The sequence below is a fragment of the Brienomyrus brachyistius genome, chromosome 1 (assembly GCF_023856365.1).
Source record: "Brienomyrus brachyistius isolate T26 chromosome 1, BBRACH_0.4, whole genome shotgun sequence".
Classification (NCBI taxonomy): domain Eukaryota; kingdom Metazoa; phylum Chordata; class Actinopteri; order Osteoglossiformes; family Mormyridae; genus Brienomyrus; species Brienomyrus brachyistius.
Window position 1 is genome coordinate 34,923,059 of NC_064533.1, and position 15,257 is coordinate 34,938,315.

A 15,257-nucleotide genomic window follows, 5' to 3' on the forward strand; every position below is an offset into this window, starting at 1 on the left:
TAGTATTTTCTTCTTCTAAAAGCTATTAGTGCCTACATATAGGCACACAGTGCCCACATATAGACACACAGTGCCCACATATAGGCACACAGTGCCCACATATAGACACACAGTGCCCACATATAGTAAGAACTGGCAGTGTGTCTTTGGCAAATATACATTTTGCTAGATTCTCATGTGCTCCGGTTTGCTTCTTTGAGGGACTTTAAATATTGAGGTCTTTAATAAATCTTTATTAAACACTTAAGCACTGGATTGATGCAGCCCTTCCCAGACTGGACTAATTTAGACTTTGTGAAGTTGCTAGCGAGCCACTTGAGCATCTGTAAACAGCAGATATAACAGATGCTAACCAGGAACGAAGCAAGATATTAAATTGAAATATGCGACCCCTGTACTGTTTTTGTAATTGAGATCATTTTGGTGAATCACTTTGGATCTTGTTATCCAATCATAAATGATAATTTCTTGAGTGTAGCATGATGCACTGCCTGAACAGTTACAGCACTGCACAGGGGGTATTTCCTAAGCTAACGGATCACATGTAGCTAAACTATAAGCCTGCTGCAGCCGTCTTACCTCCAGCACACAGTGGCAGGAATGTGGCATGTGAGGAAATAGAGATGCTGGCTTGAAGTCAGGGGCAAGGGCTCGTCTGGCATGTGGGTGGACTGGCACATCACCAGCCAAGAGTGGGAGAGCTAGCTGGGGATTTCATGTGCCGGATTACACTCCTCCATGACACCCTTCTTCCCAGTGGACTCCCCCTGACAGAGAGCGATTCAGCTAATTACCCCCCTTTCATGTCTGCTGTGCACAAGAGAGCAGCGATTGCTGTCCTCGAAAGCGGCAGTACCACCCATCTTGCTTGGCCTGATCATTACACCCATCCTTTAAAGCCAATAATAGCAGCGAGTCTGTGTTTTTCTTAATAGTGTAAAAGCCGCAGCATAGCCCTGGGTGGCGAGAGTGAGTGGTGCCTGCTATGGAGGGTATTGCGAAGCTCCCTCTGTGTTTCTCAGTGTGCTGTCTAGGTGCCCACAGAAGGGAAGGTCACATTACAGCATACAGCCGTTGGTGCTTGAGTAGCATCTGTCAACACATTGTGGTTCATATGCATAATCATTTATTTGGGCATATGCAAGTTAAATCTCATTTTCCTTTGGAAAATAAATCAGATTGCTTCATTATGTTGTCATTATTCCAGCTTTTCTGCAAAGCAACTTGAAATTTGACTTATTTACTAAAACAATCATCCATCCATCTTCCAGTCGAATATCCAATATATGTTCATAGGCAGAGCGGTAGGAGGACTGATGCCAGTCCAAAGCAGCATAGAACACAAGGCGAGGGCACACCCTGGGCAAGCTGTCAGTCCATCACAGGGCACACCCACACACACTGCGACCAATTTAAAGGTGCCTGTTCACTTCCTGTGGGACGAAACCAGAGCCCCCCGCGGCAAAGCCCACACAACACAGGAAGAGCATGCAAACTGCATGCACACAGAGCAGGAGTGCAGTGAGAGAACACCAGTGCTGAAGATCATTCCACTGCTTATTCACAGACCAGGATTTTCGCTAAAGCAGTTATAGTATCTTTTTTTTAAACGGGACCCATTAATCTCATTTTCACTGTTCATAATTTTATTATTATTAAAGACATTATTTTTTTCTTTATTAACCCTCTGTCTGAAACGCTGTTAGAATGAAAAGCGCCACCCCAATGAGCCCAGGTTGCTCTGATTGGTCGGCTAACCCGATTGGTCAGCTCGCACTGCCCCTGTCTTTCAGTCTGCAGACAGATTCTTGCAGATAGGAGGCCAATAAGGATTGTCTTACAAAGTGACCTCACCATGTCATAGAAGGGCCAGAGTACCAATGAGGTGTTTCAGGCAATTACAGAAGAATGATTCCTGTGCTAGAAGTTACTCCTCTTGGCATGTATTTTGGGCATTAAGACTTGGCGGACCTTTTACATGCACATAAAGCTATATAACACATTAAAGGAAAGGGAAAAACCGGATAAGCACAATAGATCCCCTTTAAACAACATAGTTGCAGCATTATCCATTGCCTTGTTGTTTGCTTATTTCCATGGTTACTATGTATGTAGTTACAGCACAGTGTGTGCACTGACTATTGGGAATTCCCCTTAAGCATTCAGTTCCCCACCCAACATCCAAGTCAATGTTTGATTCTTTGGTATGTGTCTCTTAGGAATGGTTTCACATGTTAAACTCATGTTTCTGTTTCTCCAGACTCCCCTTCTTTGTCGCGTACTTCTCTGTTGTTTTTGTTTTCATAATAAAAGATTATTTTTGTTCTTGCCAGCCTTATGTCTGAAGTATCCAAGAGTTTGCGTACACCTTGTGCAGAGAGAACAAACAGTTTTCTGAGAAATCTCACACCCTTGACATTTCTAAATTTGCTTTGAGCACAAAAAGTGAAATTTCATTAGCCTGACTAATGATGAAGACAATGGTCTTGTAAAATGACATTAATCCTTTTTGGTTCTTAATTCTGAGATTTCATGATCCTTCATGTATGGTAAATGTAAAGAGCTGTCTGTTTGATCACTGAGAATTGTATAAAATACGGTTTCGGTTATGATCCAGAAAACATGAAATGCTTGTTTATTATGAATGTAAAGGGAAGTGTTACTTTGTGTGGATTGTTTTGGTAAAAATAGACAAAATGTGGAACACTTACATTCCTATTAATTTATAATGTAGTTTTTACATAAATACCTAAAGGTAAACTGGGAAACATTGATTATAATGTGAGGAAAGATAAAAGGGTATTCTAGATGAGAAGGATATTCTGAATAGTGAATGAGAATGAGAGCTGAAAAACAAAGAAAAATAACAGACATTCCTCTACTCACAACCTTTCAACCTACGAACTTTCAGACATACGAACGAAGAGGACTCTAAGTCCAAATTGTGTTCCTTGGGCTCCTGTTTCCTGTCCGCAACATAAATTTTTTTTTTTGCACGCCAGTTCCGCCTAGTACGACTTCTGGCCGCTACTCCCGCCGCTCAGCAGCGTAGCGTGCGAACTCCCAGCATCCTAGTTCTTTGTACTTGTGTATATCCTTAAAATGATGTTGAATAATGACTTACGAACATTTCAAGTTATGATTTGGAACGTATCTGATTTGCAAGTAGAGGAGCGTCTGTACTTGCGTAAATGTTTCATACACTATTTGCTATATATTTACTATATAAATAATTGTCATGAATTTAACAAAATATTATTCCAAATATTAAAATTATTATGTGAGTGAATCTTTAAGAGCAAACAATCTCATAGACATGAAATTCTTATGCTACACATGCAGAGTAGCGCATCTCAAGGAAGGACAAACTGTCTAAGACAAGACAGTGCGGGACAAACTGTGCGATAACAAAAACGTAATATAGCTAATGGACATCAGTATAGAAGAATAATTAAGGATAAGTGTAAAATAAAAAAGCAACAAAATAAGTAACATAATAACATTTTATTGTTTTTAGAATATGGGGAATGTAGTGTGACATCCTATGCTTAAGACCTATGATTACCCTGCAAAATGAGGAAATCAGTTTTAAAACAATGACTATGTGAAGGCCAGCCAGCTGCTACCCCTGCAGTGATGACTGGATTACGTACTGTTAAGGGCTTTCCAGAGTTGCCCGTGAAAGACATTTTGTCTTCTGAAAACATGAACATCATAGCTCTTTAAAATAAAGATAAGATAAATAATGCTAGAATAATCTGGTTCGTGGAGAAGGGATGCGAATTATAACCAAATCCTTAATAAGGCATTTCGAAATTCGGCTATGATTTCACAAACGTTAGTATGAATGAATTCCGTGTGAAAGCTTTTTTGAGGAACACATTTTTATTAGTGCTTCTGATTATAACAATAAATAATACGGTTTTAAAATGGTCAATCTTAAATAGATTCATTAATGATTAATGGCCTGATTAAGTAACTGAATTATTGATTGGTCTTAATTAGGGTAAATGGCAATTTAGACTGAAAGAATAAAATCAATGAAATTAGCAGATGGGGAAAAAACACACTATTCTCCTTTGCTTATGAAAAGATCGGTAACTTAGAGTTTAACAGGCAATCACACAAAGGTGAGACCTCTGGAGAATTTTAATACGTTAAATGTGTCATCTATAGTATTTTGTAAGAAGTTGATCAATCCTGATTTTATGGGTAGGTTGGGATTTAGGACAATTTTAGCAACAAATCACTGATCTATAACATTTCCTGCTGGCCTGATCCAGAGATTCCCAGCCCCAGATCATAGGGGGGGGTTTATATAAAGTCCATACTGTTTAACCACTAGCTTTTTATTTAAACGTTGGGATAGTAATTTTCGAAGTGGTAGCGCCGACAGTCCCGTGGACACGCGCTTCTGGGACCATCAGCATAAGCTGAAGCTGTCTGCTCCGCTTGTCCCCACAGCACTGATGCACGCTGTGGTCTTTGGCAACGTGACGGCCATCATCCAGCGCATGTACTCACGCCGCTCGCTCTACCACACGCGCACCAAGGACCTGAAGGACTTCATTCGCGTGCATCGGCTGCCCAAGGCCCTGGAGCAGCGCATGCTGGAGTGCTTCCAGACCACCTGGTCCGTCAACAACGGCATTGATGTCGGAGAGGTGGGCCGTGTCAACTTTCACAGCCCCAGTTCGACTCCCTGCATTATCATTCTTACCCTTCTCAGCTTCCAGATCCGATTTATTATGCATTGGTTGAGTCTCGTCATATCAGTCATTCTTTGACTTGAGTCTGTTTCCTGTGCAAGGTCCCTCGAATTCATTCTGCTTTCCTGCTATAATCATCTTCCTCCTGTCCATCCATCATCCAGCTGCTTATGCACTTTGGGGATGCAGTCCTTCTCTAACCACCCATACCATTTTCTGTCTCCTGGAGAGGGAGATTTTGGATGTTCTCCTTTTCTCTTGCAGTTGCTGAAGGACTTCCCAGATGAGCTGCGTGCTGACATTGCCATGCACCTGAACAAGGAGCTGCTGCAGCTGCCGCTGTTTGAGTCGGCCAGCAGGGGGTGCCTGCGCTCCCTGTCCCTCATAATCAAGACATCATTCTGTGCACCAGGGGAGTTCCTCATCCGCCAAGGAGATGCACTGCAGGCCATCTACTTTGTATGCTCTGGTTCCATGGAGGTGCTAAAGGACAACACAGTGCTGGCTATCCTGGGTATGCCACCGTGTTACTCAGATTCGTACAGTCATGCACAGATTCACATAGGCATGCACAGATTCACACAGTCATGCACATATTCACACAGGCATGGACAGATTCACACAGGCATGGACAGATTCACACAGGCAGGCACAGATTCACATAGGCATGCACAGATTCACACAATCATGCACAGATTCACACAGGCATGCACAGATTCACACAGGTAGGCACAGATTCGCACAGGCATGCACAGATTCACAGAGGCATGCACAGATTCACACAGGCATGGACAGATTCACACAGGCAGACACAGATTCACATAGGCATGCACAGATTCACACAGTCATGCACAGATTCACACAGGCATGCACAGATTCGCACAGGCATGCACAAATTCATATAGGCATGCACAAAGACACTCCCTCAAGCTGGAAGAAGAGATGGGCTTGAGTTCTCCCAAAGGGAGAAGGATTGCACTGCTTTCCCGACCTGCCTCTCACTCAGGATGTGAGGACATGCCACTCCAGAATGTGGCCCACTAACACATAATAATTTTACATTGCTGCTGTTACATTTTAAAAACGTGGTAAAATGTATGCAGTGATATAACATGGGTCTATGGAATGTAATGCATGAATCATCTTTTCCTGTGTGACAGGGCAGTTTTGATCATGACGGTTTTTATATTATCAGTTACCGGCTTGGCAATCAGCCTCATTTAATGGCCCAGTTTCTACACATTTTCTGGTATTTTTGTGCACTTTGAGAAGTAAAGGAAATTGAGTTTATAACTTAAGGATGAATAGTATTCTAACCCAGTGTGATTTTAGGCCACTTCCTGGAATTAGACCCCAATGATCTAATCACTTTCATATTCTTAAATGCTCTTTTTATTTGACCTGTTGTAAGATCAAGATTCCATGCTTATTTTTCAATATTTAAAATGAGGAATGAGGAACAGCAGCATAGGGCACATTTAAGGAGCTAGTGTAAGGGTTACAGGATTAGCTAAGGTGTTTAGTTTGTGGTATGTGCCTCATTAGGCTGTATTCTGCTTGCTAATTGCCTACAAAGGGGCAGCTGGGGGGTGGGGGGCTGAGGGGGGGATGCTGGGATCCTCAAGGGCATCAACATCAAAAGAGAGGGGAACCACCCTGCTTCAAGCTGGGATGTTGAAGACTCATTTGAGGTTAATTAATATGGGTGAAATTTTGATTTCCATTTGAAGATACTTATGTTAATTTATACATTTAATTTAGCAAATTGGTTTATACTAAGCAATGTACATTTTTAAGAAATCAGGATCAAACAGTTCCTGAGACAGCAAGGGGGTTAAGGATTTTCCTGAAAAAAATCTCCGCCAACCCTGGGATTTGAACCAACAACCTTCCAATCACAGAGACCTAACGCACTGAGCCACAAAAAATAACAATGGGTTGTTGTGGAGCCCATGCAGGCCTCAGCCAACTTGCACTGGGTCAGTTAATCAAGGTTGGGTAAATTACTGGATTTGGGAATCGACAGGATGCTGAGTAATGCTCAGTCAGGGGGCTGCTAAACTTATCACTCTCATTTATTTATCATAGTCACTGTTACAACCATAATTATTATAGCCTTTCTACACAAGTTCACATCTCTTGGCTGCAGTCCCTAGTAAGCAGAGCATAGCTAAAGTGAAACTGAGCTAAGTGAAGCTAATCTAGCACAAAACTGCTAAGAAAGTCATCTGAATGGCTAATGAATCAGTTTTACATGGAGCCTGGGGCAGCAAATGTAGCACAGTGTTATTAAGTTGAGTGTGGCTATTGTAGCTGAGTAATGACAAGACTGTTACTGTGCCTCCGCGTGCCCTCTTCCCTTCTGAGTCAGGCTCAGCACAGCACTGTTACTGAACCAGATGTGGATGATGTACGGTGTTGGGGAAGCTACTCACCAAAGTGATGCGTTTCAGACAGAGCTGGAAATCCAGGTCCAGAAAGTACTAATCCAGACCAAGGTTTTATTTCAACCAACCAGTTGAGTGCTTTGTGACTGTGACTCGTTATACGCAACTGAGTGATTGAAACAAAACCTTGATCTGGATTTTCTACGTTCTGAACCTGAAACTTTTCACCTCTGTCTTCAAGGGATTACTTTGTGAGTAACTTCCCCAACACTGCTGATATAATATGGTGCTGTTACTGAGCCATGTGCATTGGACACTGATTGGCGCTGAACCATGCATGGCCTATGCAGCATGCTGGTGCTCTTACACCCAGCTCAGTAATTGGCTGATTTACATGATGCCCCATCAAACAGAAGCATTTCACAGGGAATTGATCCAGGCACAGGGATTGATGTAGGCTGGCACCCTGCTTTTGCTTCCTAAAGGTGTCTTGAATGGATCTATATTCTTGTTCCCAAATCTCCCACTACATGCTCAAATCAGAACCTGAAATCAGATAATTTGTTGAGCCTTTATTGCGTATGTTTTTGTCGTCCACAAGTTGGATAAGCTACGCTTCTCCTCCTCACTTTGCTCTTCTCCTCTGACTTTCCCCCATCCATCTCTCCCCATCACTCACCTTCTCTTTTTTCTCTTCTTCCCTCTCTCCTTCTGCTGCCATTAATAAGAGGGTTGTGTTTACACACACGTTGCTCTCATGAGTGACAGCCATGCAGTGACCTTAATTGAGCATAAATGATTTAATCCATCTGCTTCCTTCATTGTTTGCAATAATAACCTGTATCTGATATAGCAGAGGCAGAGTGATTGGCACCGTGCATCTGCTCTGTCAGACAGGGTTTCCCTTGGTTGCCTTAGTATTTGTATGCTATTCAAAATATTCCTTCTACCACATCTTCGATTCCTCTTTATATCCATGTATGCATATTTTTGAGGTGGTAGGGGGATTGTAGAGGCAGACGAGGGAGCTTGTTCCAGGGTTGGTATCAGTATTGGTATTTGACTTCCTGTCCAGTTTGTGCATTGAATGAGGCATGTTTTTGATCCAGCATTAATGCAGTGACATCTCAAAATAACATTTGCAAGTGGCGAGAGCAGCTTGTTGCTGTCAAAACGGCACCACATTGGATATAATTTAAATTTGATCAGGGTTGTGACTGTATAGTGTGATTGTGTGTTGAGCCTGCAAGCCAAAGTGCATTCATCAGATATTTTGATCTCAGTATTCCTTTTCTAAGATTGTTCGACGTTTCATATCCTACAGCCTTCCTTTCTTTCTATGTAATTCAAATCTTCTCTCCTAAGGGTAGACTTCAAATAATTTTACAACCATAGTGAGCATCAAAAATGCAAATGGTCTGGTACCATAGGAGGACATTAGATTGATATTTTAATGGGCTCCACGGTTGCAATGTAGCTCTCTGGGTGAATGATGAATTTGGATTTTTGCACTCAGTACTTCAATACTACACCGTAGACACAAAATCTCACAGGTGCAGAAGATGTCCTGCCTGCAGCATTTACAGATGTCACATTAATTTGCAGTGCTGATTGCTGTGATACAGCCTCACTGCAGAACCACGTGCTTTTCCTGTTTAGGAATTCATCCACCCTGCATAATTAAATATCATGAATAATTGATATGATTGATCCTGGCAGGACAAACTGGAAAGTCATTGATCTGTTTGCTAAAATACTTAAAACAGGAAATAAAAAAAAGACCAGAATGAAACATGGCAGCGACATACAGCCTTTGTCATCACCTGTGTGATTTAAATGGGAGGATCGCTTGCAGATGTAATCAGTGATGAATTATCTGGTCCACGTTGTGCATCCTTCAGCACTGATGGAGGTAGTTGTGTAATGCTGAATTCTGCAGCCAGACCCATCGCAGCTTTCTTACTCCTCCCCTTGGTGGCACCATCTGGGACTCTTCTCACCGTCTTCCTCTATAGACCAAAACGGAGGCATCTTCTTGCGGTGCGTGTGTGAGGCACGACGGCACCAGTACGCCAGTCCGTTTGGTATTTTCATTACACAGAGGCTATTTAAGGTCCAGGCCTCTGTGAATCTCTGTGTCATGCCGGTGTTTTCATGATTGAGGAAAGCAGCGCAGTTTCAAATGAATGTCGATTTAAAATCGCATGTTGGTTTTTGGCACAATTGCCAACGAAATGTGCGTGAACGTATGATTCATTGAAATCAGAGAATATAAGCCATAAGATGCTGCTATGTTTTCATAAACACTCAGAACATTATGCACCGGCTCATTAAACATCATACAGAAGATACTGTCTGGCTCTGAGAGACTCCTGAATCACCCATGTGTCCTTTTATGCTTCTCTCTGTAACATCTGTCTTGTAATGTGTCTAAATATACCATTTTCACCCCAAGGTCTATGCACTCAAGTGGAAGAATCCTGCTCTTGCTGCCAGATTGACACGCATATCTGCGTGTAGGAGGCAGAGCTTCTGGCCCTCTGCTTGTAAATCTGTGCCTGGCTGAGCCGACCTGACTGATGAGTGGTGTCTGCATCCCCCCAGGCAAGGGCGACCTGATTGGCTCCGACTCGCTGATGAAGGAGCAGGTGATAAAGACCAACGCCAATGTGAAGGCGCTCACCTACTGCGACCTGCAGTACATCAGCCTGAGGGGGCTGCGGGAGGTGCTGCGCCTGTATCCTGAATACGCCCAGAAGTTTGTCAGCGAGATCCAGCATGACCTCACCTACAACCTGCGCGAGGGCCACGGGGCCGACGTGAGTAACACGAGGGCACCAGCGTTGAATCTTAGGTAAATTATAGCGGAGTCTAGGTGTCCTGCGATAGGTCAGTAGCACATACATTATTAGACTTTCTCGTTTTCTGTCTGACAGTCAGCAAACACGCACACACACACACACACACACACACACACACACGCTCATTCGCTCTCCCACTGCCAGGAATAGCAGCTCCCGGCTGCTGTGGACATGCTCGCCTTGCTAAGAATAGCAGCGAGGGAGGCTGGGGCTGCCCCCGACCACCCGAGTGCCTCCCCCTCCTGCTGTGCCACCTAAGATTAGACACTGACAGATATAAATAGCTCGGTGTCGGGGGAGAACAGAAGGAGAGACGAGGAGCTGGGAAACCTCTCCTCGCTCCTTCCGCCTGCCGCTCCAGCCAGAGACCCACCCTCCGATTCCTCGCCGAAGAGCTGAAGTGCGGAGATGGGAGCCTGGAAATCCCCCCGCTCTTACATTTTAATTAACAGCCACGGTATACGATGCCGGCAAACATGATTAGGAATCCCTGAATGGTGACAGGCATTCTGTGCTGCACAGAGGACTAGCCAGAGCTGCTGTTTATTCAATATCCCCTCTGTTTACTGACAGGAGGCTTCACCTGTAAACAGTAGAGGACTCGGGTAGGGAGGTGAAGAGCAGGCAAATATTGTATTTGTTTTGAGAGGGAGACAAAGAGCTCTTTAGAAGGGACCGTGCTCATGCCACGCTCACACACAGCGGTGCAGAGCAGTACGCATATACACACATATATACTGCAGTGTGGCCCTAACCTGTCCTCGGAGACCCCCCCCCCCCCCCAACCCCCCCCATCGGTCCACAATTTTTCACCCTCCCAGCTTCCAGTAAAAATTTGTATTGTCTGCGGGTCCCTGAGGACTGGGTTGGGAAACACTGATATACAGTCACATACACACACACACACACACACAGGCACACTGAGACACACAGGCATATTCACACACACACATGTTTTTTGTGGGGACTCTTCATTCATTTCAATGAGCATAACCCTAATCCCAACTATAACATCCTTAACCCCCACCCAGCCCCAACCTTAATCATAAGCAAACAAAATGCAAGACTTTTGGCATTTTTAGTTTTTTGATTGCAGTCACATATTTTTATTAAATTGAGTTTCCCACAACGTCAAAATAACAGGTTTTTATTTGGACCCCACAATGTAATATTTACACATAACACACACACACACACACACAAGAGAGCATTGATTTATGCTGAGGCATGTCAACCAAGACACGTGAGTGTTACAGACACACAGGGTGCCTTAAGATTGGGTGATGAGTGCTAAAAATATACTACTGCTGGGGGGGGGGGGGGGGGGGGGGGTCAGGGAGAGGCAGCTCCAGTGAAAATGAGGAATGGGATCTGTATTCAGTGGTGGAGACAAAGGAGAGAAATACACCAAGAGCAAATATACTGAGCCCATGATACGCGAGAGATGAGATTTACATTTACGTTGATCCATCTAGCAGGTGCTTTTGTCCAAAGTGAGGTAGATAGCACAGGATTTATCATCTATGACTGATGGATGGTATGACAGCTTGCTCTCTTCTTTCTGCCCCACGCCTGCCGCTTTGGGTGGCTTCCTGGTGGCTTTCTGCACTGCTCCAGCCCGGACAGCCCCGGGCCACGCCTCTGCGGCACTCTGGCTGATCTGCATCTTAATTCCCTCTGTTTATTTCCGCTTGCTAATTGGTCTTAGATGCCATTCAGCAGGTCATATTTTATTTAGGCATTAAGGGACAGGGGTGCAGGGGGAGGGAGCAAAATGAAATGTGTGCAGTAGAGCAAAAGAACAACCGGCCTGCAGCCCGCTGATCATATTTCATCTAAAACCTAAATATTTGATGTATTTTTCTTCCGGCTTGTGTGTGTATGTGCATCGTGATATATTATTAAAGAGCCTGCTTACCTGGCAGCTGCCTCCCTCTTACTTTCCAGTCCTCGCTTTCACTCACTGCCTTTTCTTTCCTCTCCTGCCCTGCACACCCCGCTCGTCTACCCCAGGTGGACTGGGAGAGCAACGGCGGGTTAGTGAAGAAGCTGCCCTCCATCCAGGAGGACGAAGAGGGCGATGAAGCTGAGCGCTCCTCCTGTCCGCGGGCCCCTCGCTCCCCCCTGCGCCTCCCCCGCGGGCTCAGCTCACCCCTGCGCTCCCCGCTGCTGCCGCCCCGCCCATTCCGCCCTCCCAGCGAACAGGCCAAGAGCAACACCCTGCAGATCCCCCTGGTCAGCCTCGCTAGTGCCCCCCCAGAGCTCAGCCCCCGGTAAGGAGAATAACCGGTAACTCCTTTCGTACTTTTGGCGCCTTGGGAAGCATCATTAACGCTGAAAATACCCACGACACTAAAGCTGGACAGACGCAGAAGACATTCCCTGGCAATATCAGGAAGGAAGCTTGACCGCACTGAAATAAAGATTAACTCCCGATGTACGATGCACACCTGAAACACTGGCTGAAGTCACGTGAATCCTAATGACTGTTCCAATAAGTCAATGAGCCTTATCAGTGCAGCCTGTGGTTCTTGAGAAGAGCAGCAGAGCTAACCCACAACCACATAACATTTTTTTTTTTAATTGAGCGAATGTGTATATTAATGCCATGCAACGCACTGGGTATCCCATAGAGGGCGTCTCTGGCTTGTGCACTGTGCCTCCATGATTCGGCTCCATGTCGTACTGCCAGGCTGCTGTTGGGTGACGACCATCTGGGTGTCCTGAAGAAATTATTGACCGGTGATAAAAATGGCGTAGATTTTTCTCATCATGTGACCTCTAAGGCCAGAAGGGGCGTTATCTGAATGTGGCAGAACTGCAGGCAGCGGATGTATGAATGTCAGGCCTTTGCTGAGCCTAGGAGTAGCAGAGGGCTTAGCGTAGGCTTCCGAGAGCAAAACTACAAGAAGATCTGAAGCTCTCATGTAAGTAGAACATTCTCACCTGGATCGAGATATGAGACAGGCGGGGGGGGAACGAGCACTGGAAGTGAACGAGCATCTTTCTACAAGCGATAAGATAAGCAGTATTGTTACAGGTAGACTGAATATAATAATCTTTCAAGCTCATCACACTGGATCAGCAGTTATGGGAGACGGATGAAATGATAAGAAATGATAACATTATAAAGGAAGCCGAAGACCAGGCTTAACTGGCACGTTTACCTTTATCTAGCTGCCAACAGTTCCTCCCACAAACAGAGAAAATGAAGTCAGTACTGCCAATTATTTGTTTATTAGGAAATACCCTGAACACAGCCCTAAGCAGGAAATTGCAAGATGGATGCAGAGATTGTGAATAAAGTTTTTCATTGCATACATTAATCTACATTTAATGTGATCATTTTGAAGAGCTTTGTAAATTGTTTTATTTTAAAATTGTATCCGTGCATTATCACGGAGGCTATTAAAGCCTAAAGACATGGACCTGAGTTATATCAGTTATTTCCCAGACCACAGTGGACTGTTTATATTTTTTCCATTAGATCCCACATTGCCATCTGGTGGCCATATTAAGAATTGCGCTATTTTCAAACCTCAGTGTCCAGCTGCCATAGCAACCAGGCCTGCGATTATCGGCAGGGGGAAGGTGTGGGACATAAAGGAACAGGCCATTGTGCGCTGATTGTGTTTAATTACAGTCTACTGGTGCATTAAAGGCAGAATGCAGAAATCAAAGTGAGACACTTCATTAATCAGAACAGCTGACGTAAGGTTCACTGTGGGTGTTTCTGTTTGATAAGTATTCATAATGGATAAATGTGCTTAAATTTAATATACAAAAACACACAAAGGCCCAGACAAGAAAGATTTTTTCCCATATGTCTTTGTCAGTATTTTCTCTATATACTGTACAGTTCCTCTTTATCATTTCTTTTCCACTACTCTTTTCTCTGAGTAAAATTCTTTCTCCACTCCCCTCTTTTACCCTCACTGTCATGGCAGATTTGTGGATGGCATTGAAACAGAAGGCAATCCCAGCTCAGTTCAGAAGTTCGAGTTCAACACCAGCCTGACCCAGAGCAGACCCTCTTCCCCTGCTCCAGGTACCCCAGTGGTCACCCCCACACGTACAGCCATTCAGCATCACGCAGCCTCCGGGAACCACCCCCTGCAGAGCATCTACAGTCTCTAACACCTGCGCAGCGATTCTGGCACCTGTCACATGTCTCCTCCGTATGGCTAATGAGGCAGCTTTTCTGCTGCTTCTACTCTCCTTTCTCTCACTCACTCCATCCTGTTCCACATCCCCTGCTATAATATTATTTCCATTTGTATTCTTTGCATCTAGCCTCCCAGTACGCGTCACCCACAGTTGAATTAGCATAAATATGTAGGCTGAAATGAAGCCGACAGTGGATTGCCAGAAGCATGCGAACGGTGCGTTTCCCTCATCAAGCGCGTGTCGTGTGTTTGTGTGTGCAGAGAGCCAGGAGCACGTGGAAACTCGGCGGAGCATCAGTAAGCTCAGTCAGGAGGTAAGCGGGCCATTGGAGCACACGCCTGTAGGTCCCTCACAGCCGCTGTTTTAGAAATGACCACTGCAGTCAGACAGCTGAATGTAACAGAGTGCCTGCAGAGGGAGATTAAGCACTGCAATTAGATGAGGCGCTGAGATCAGACGCGCTGGCCTGCTGGGTGCGAAGGAACATGAGTACCAGGGCTTTAGCCAAATGAAGTGACAAGACATGCTGTGATACGGGAGATTTTACCCAAGGTGTAAAAGCCATTTTAAAGTACAGATTGAGATGGCGAGGCTATTATCTCACTGGGAGGGCAGAACAGTGTGTGGAGATCTCTATGATCTGAAGGGGCGGAGAGGAATAATCAGGCCATGTTCATAAAAAACAAAAAACACAATACAGTGAGGTGTATTGAAATACGTATATAAAATTGTCTGTGTTTGTTTTCCTATTGGCAACTTGTACCAAAATGTAACATGAAAGGTGCCCTTCCCTCAGCCCATGTCCACTCGTCAATTCAGGTTCAATTCAGGTTTATTCCAGCTCCCCCGCAGCAGCACAAACCCATGAACGTCCACACTCAGGTGCCTAGTGTACTGAAGATAAGCTCCGAAATAAGTAAGGTGCTATAGAGGGCGTCTAAATTTTATTTTACTAGAGATGAGGAGTATGGAGGAACCTCCTGACCAGAGGTGGAGATTTCAGGTTCAGAGAGTGCAAATCCAGACCAAGATTTTGTTTCAACCAACCAGTTCAGTACTCTGTGACTGTGACTCTTTATACTCAACTGGTTGGTTGAAACAAAACCCTGGTCTGGATTTGTACTTTCTGAATC

General features: G+C 44.5%; 1 protein-coding gene and 1 long non-coding RNA gene across 3 annotated transcripts in view; one reads left to right on the top strand and one right to left on the bottom strand.

The window, feature by feature from the left end:
• kcnh3 (potassium voltage-gated channel, subfamily H (eag-related), member 3) overlaps positions 1-15,257 on the top strand; it is an 85,125-nt gene that overhangs the window by 66,969 nt on the left and 2,899 nt on the right. For both annotated transcript variants that reach the window (XM_049027444.1, XM_049027435.1), the window contains 6 exons: positions 4,465-4,664; positions 4,974-5,223; positions 9,701-9,915; positions 11,971-12,230; positions 13,905-14,005; positions 14,385-14,437. In XM_049027444.1, coding sequence (XP_048883401.1) covers positions 4,465-4,664; positions 4,974-5,223; positions 9,701-9,915; positions 11,971-12,230; positions 13,905-14,005; positions 14,385-14,437 — 1,079 coding nt within the window. The remainder of the gene's footprint in view (positions 1-4,464; positions 4,665-4,973; positions 5,224-9,700; positions 9,916-11,970; positions 12,231-13,904; positions 14,006-14,384; positions 14,438-15,257) is intronic.
• Positions 3,490-12,015, bottom strand: LOC125750163 (uncharacterized). The gene is made up of 3 exons (XR_007400295.1): positions 11,876-12,015; positions 7,776-7,810; positions 3,490-5,192 (listed from the first exon to the last, which is right to left on the bottom strand). It is a non-coding gene; the product is annotated as an uncharacterized LOC125750163 (long non-coding RNA).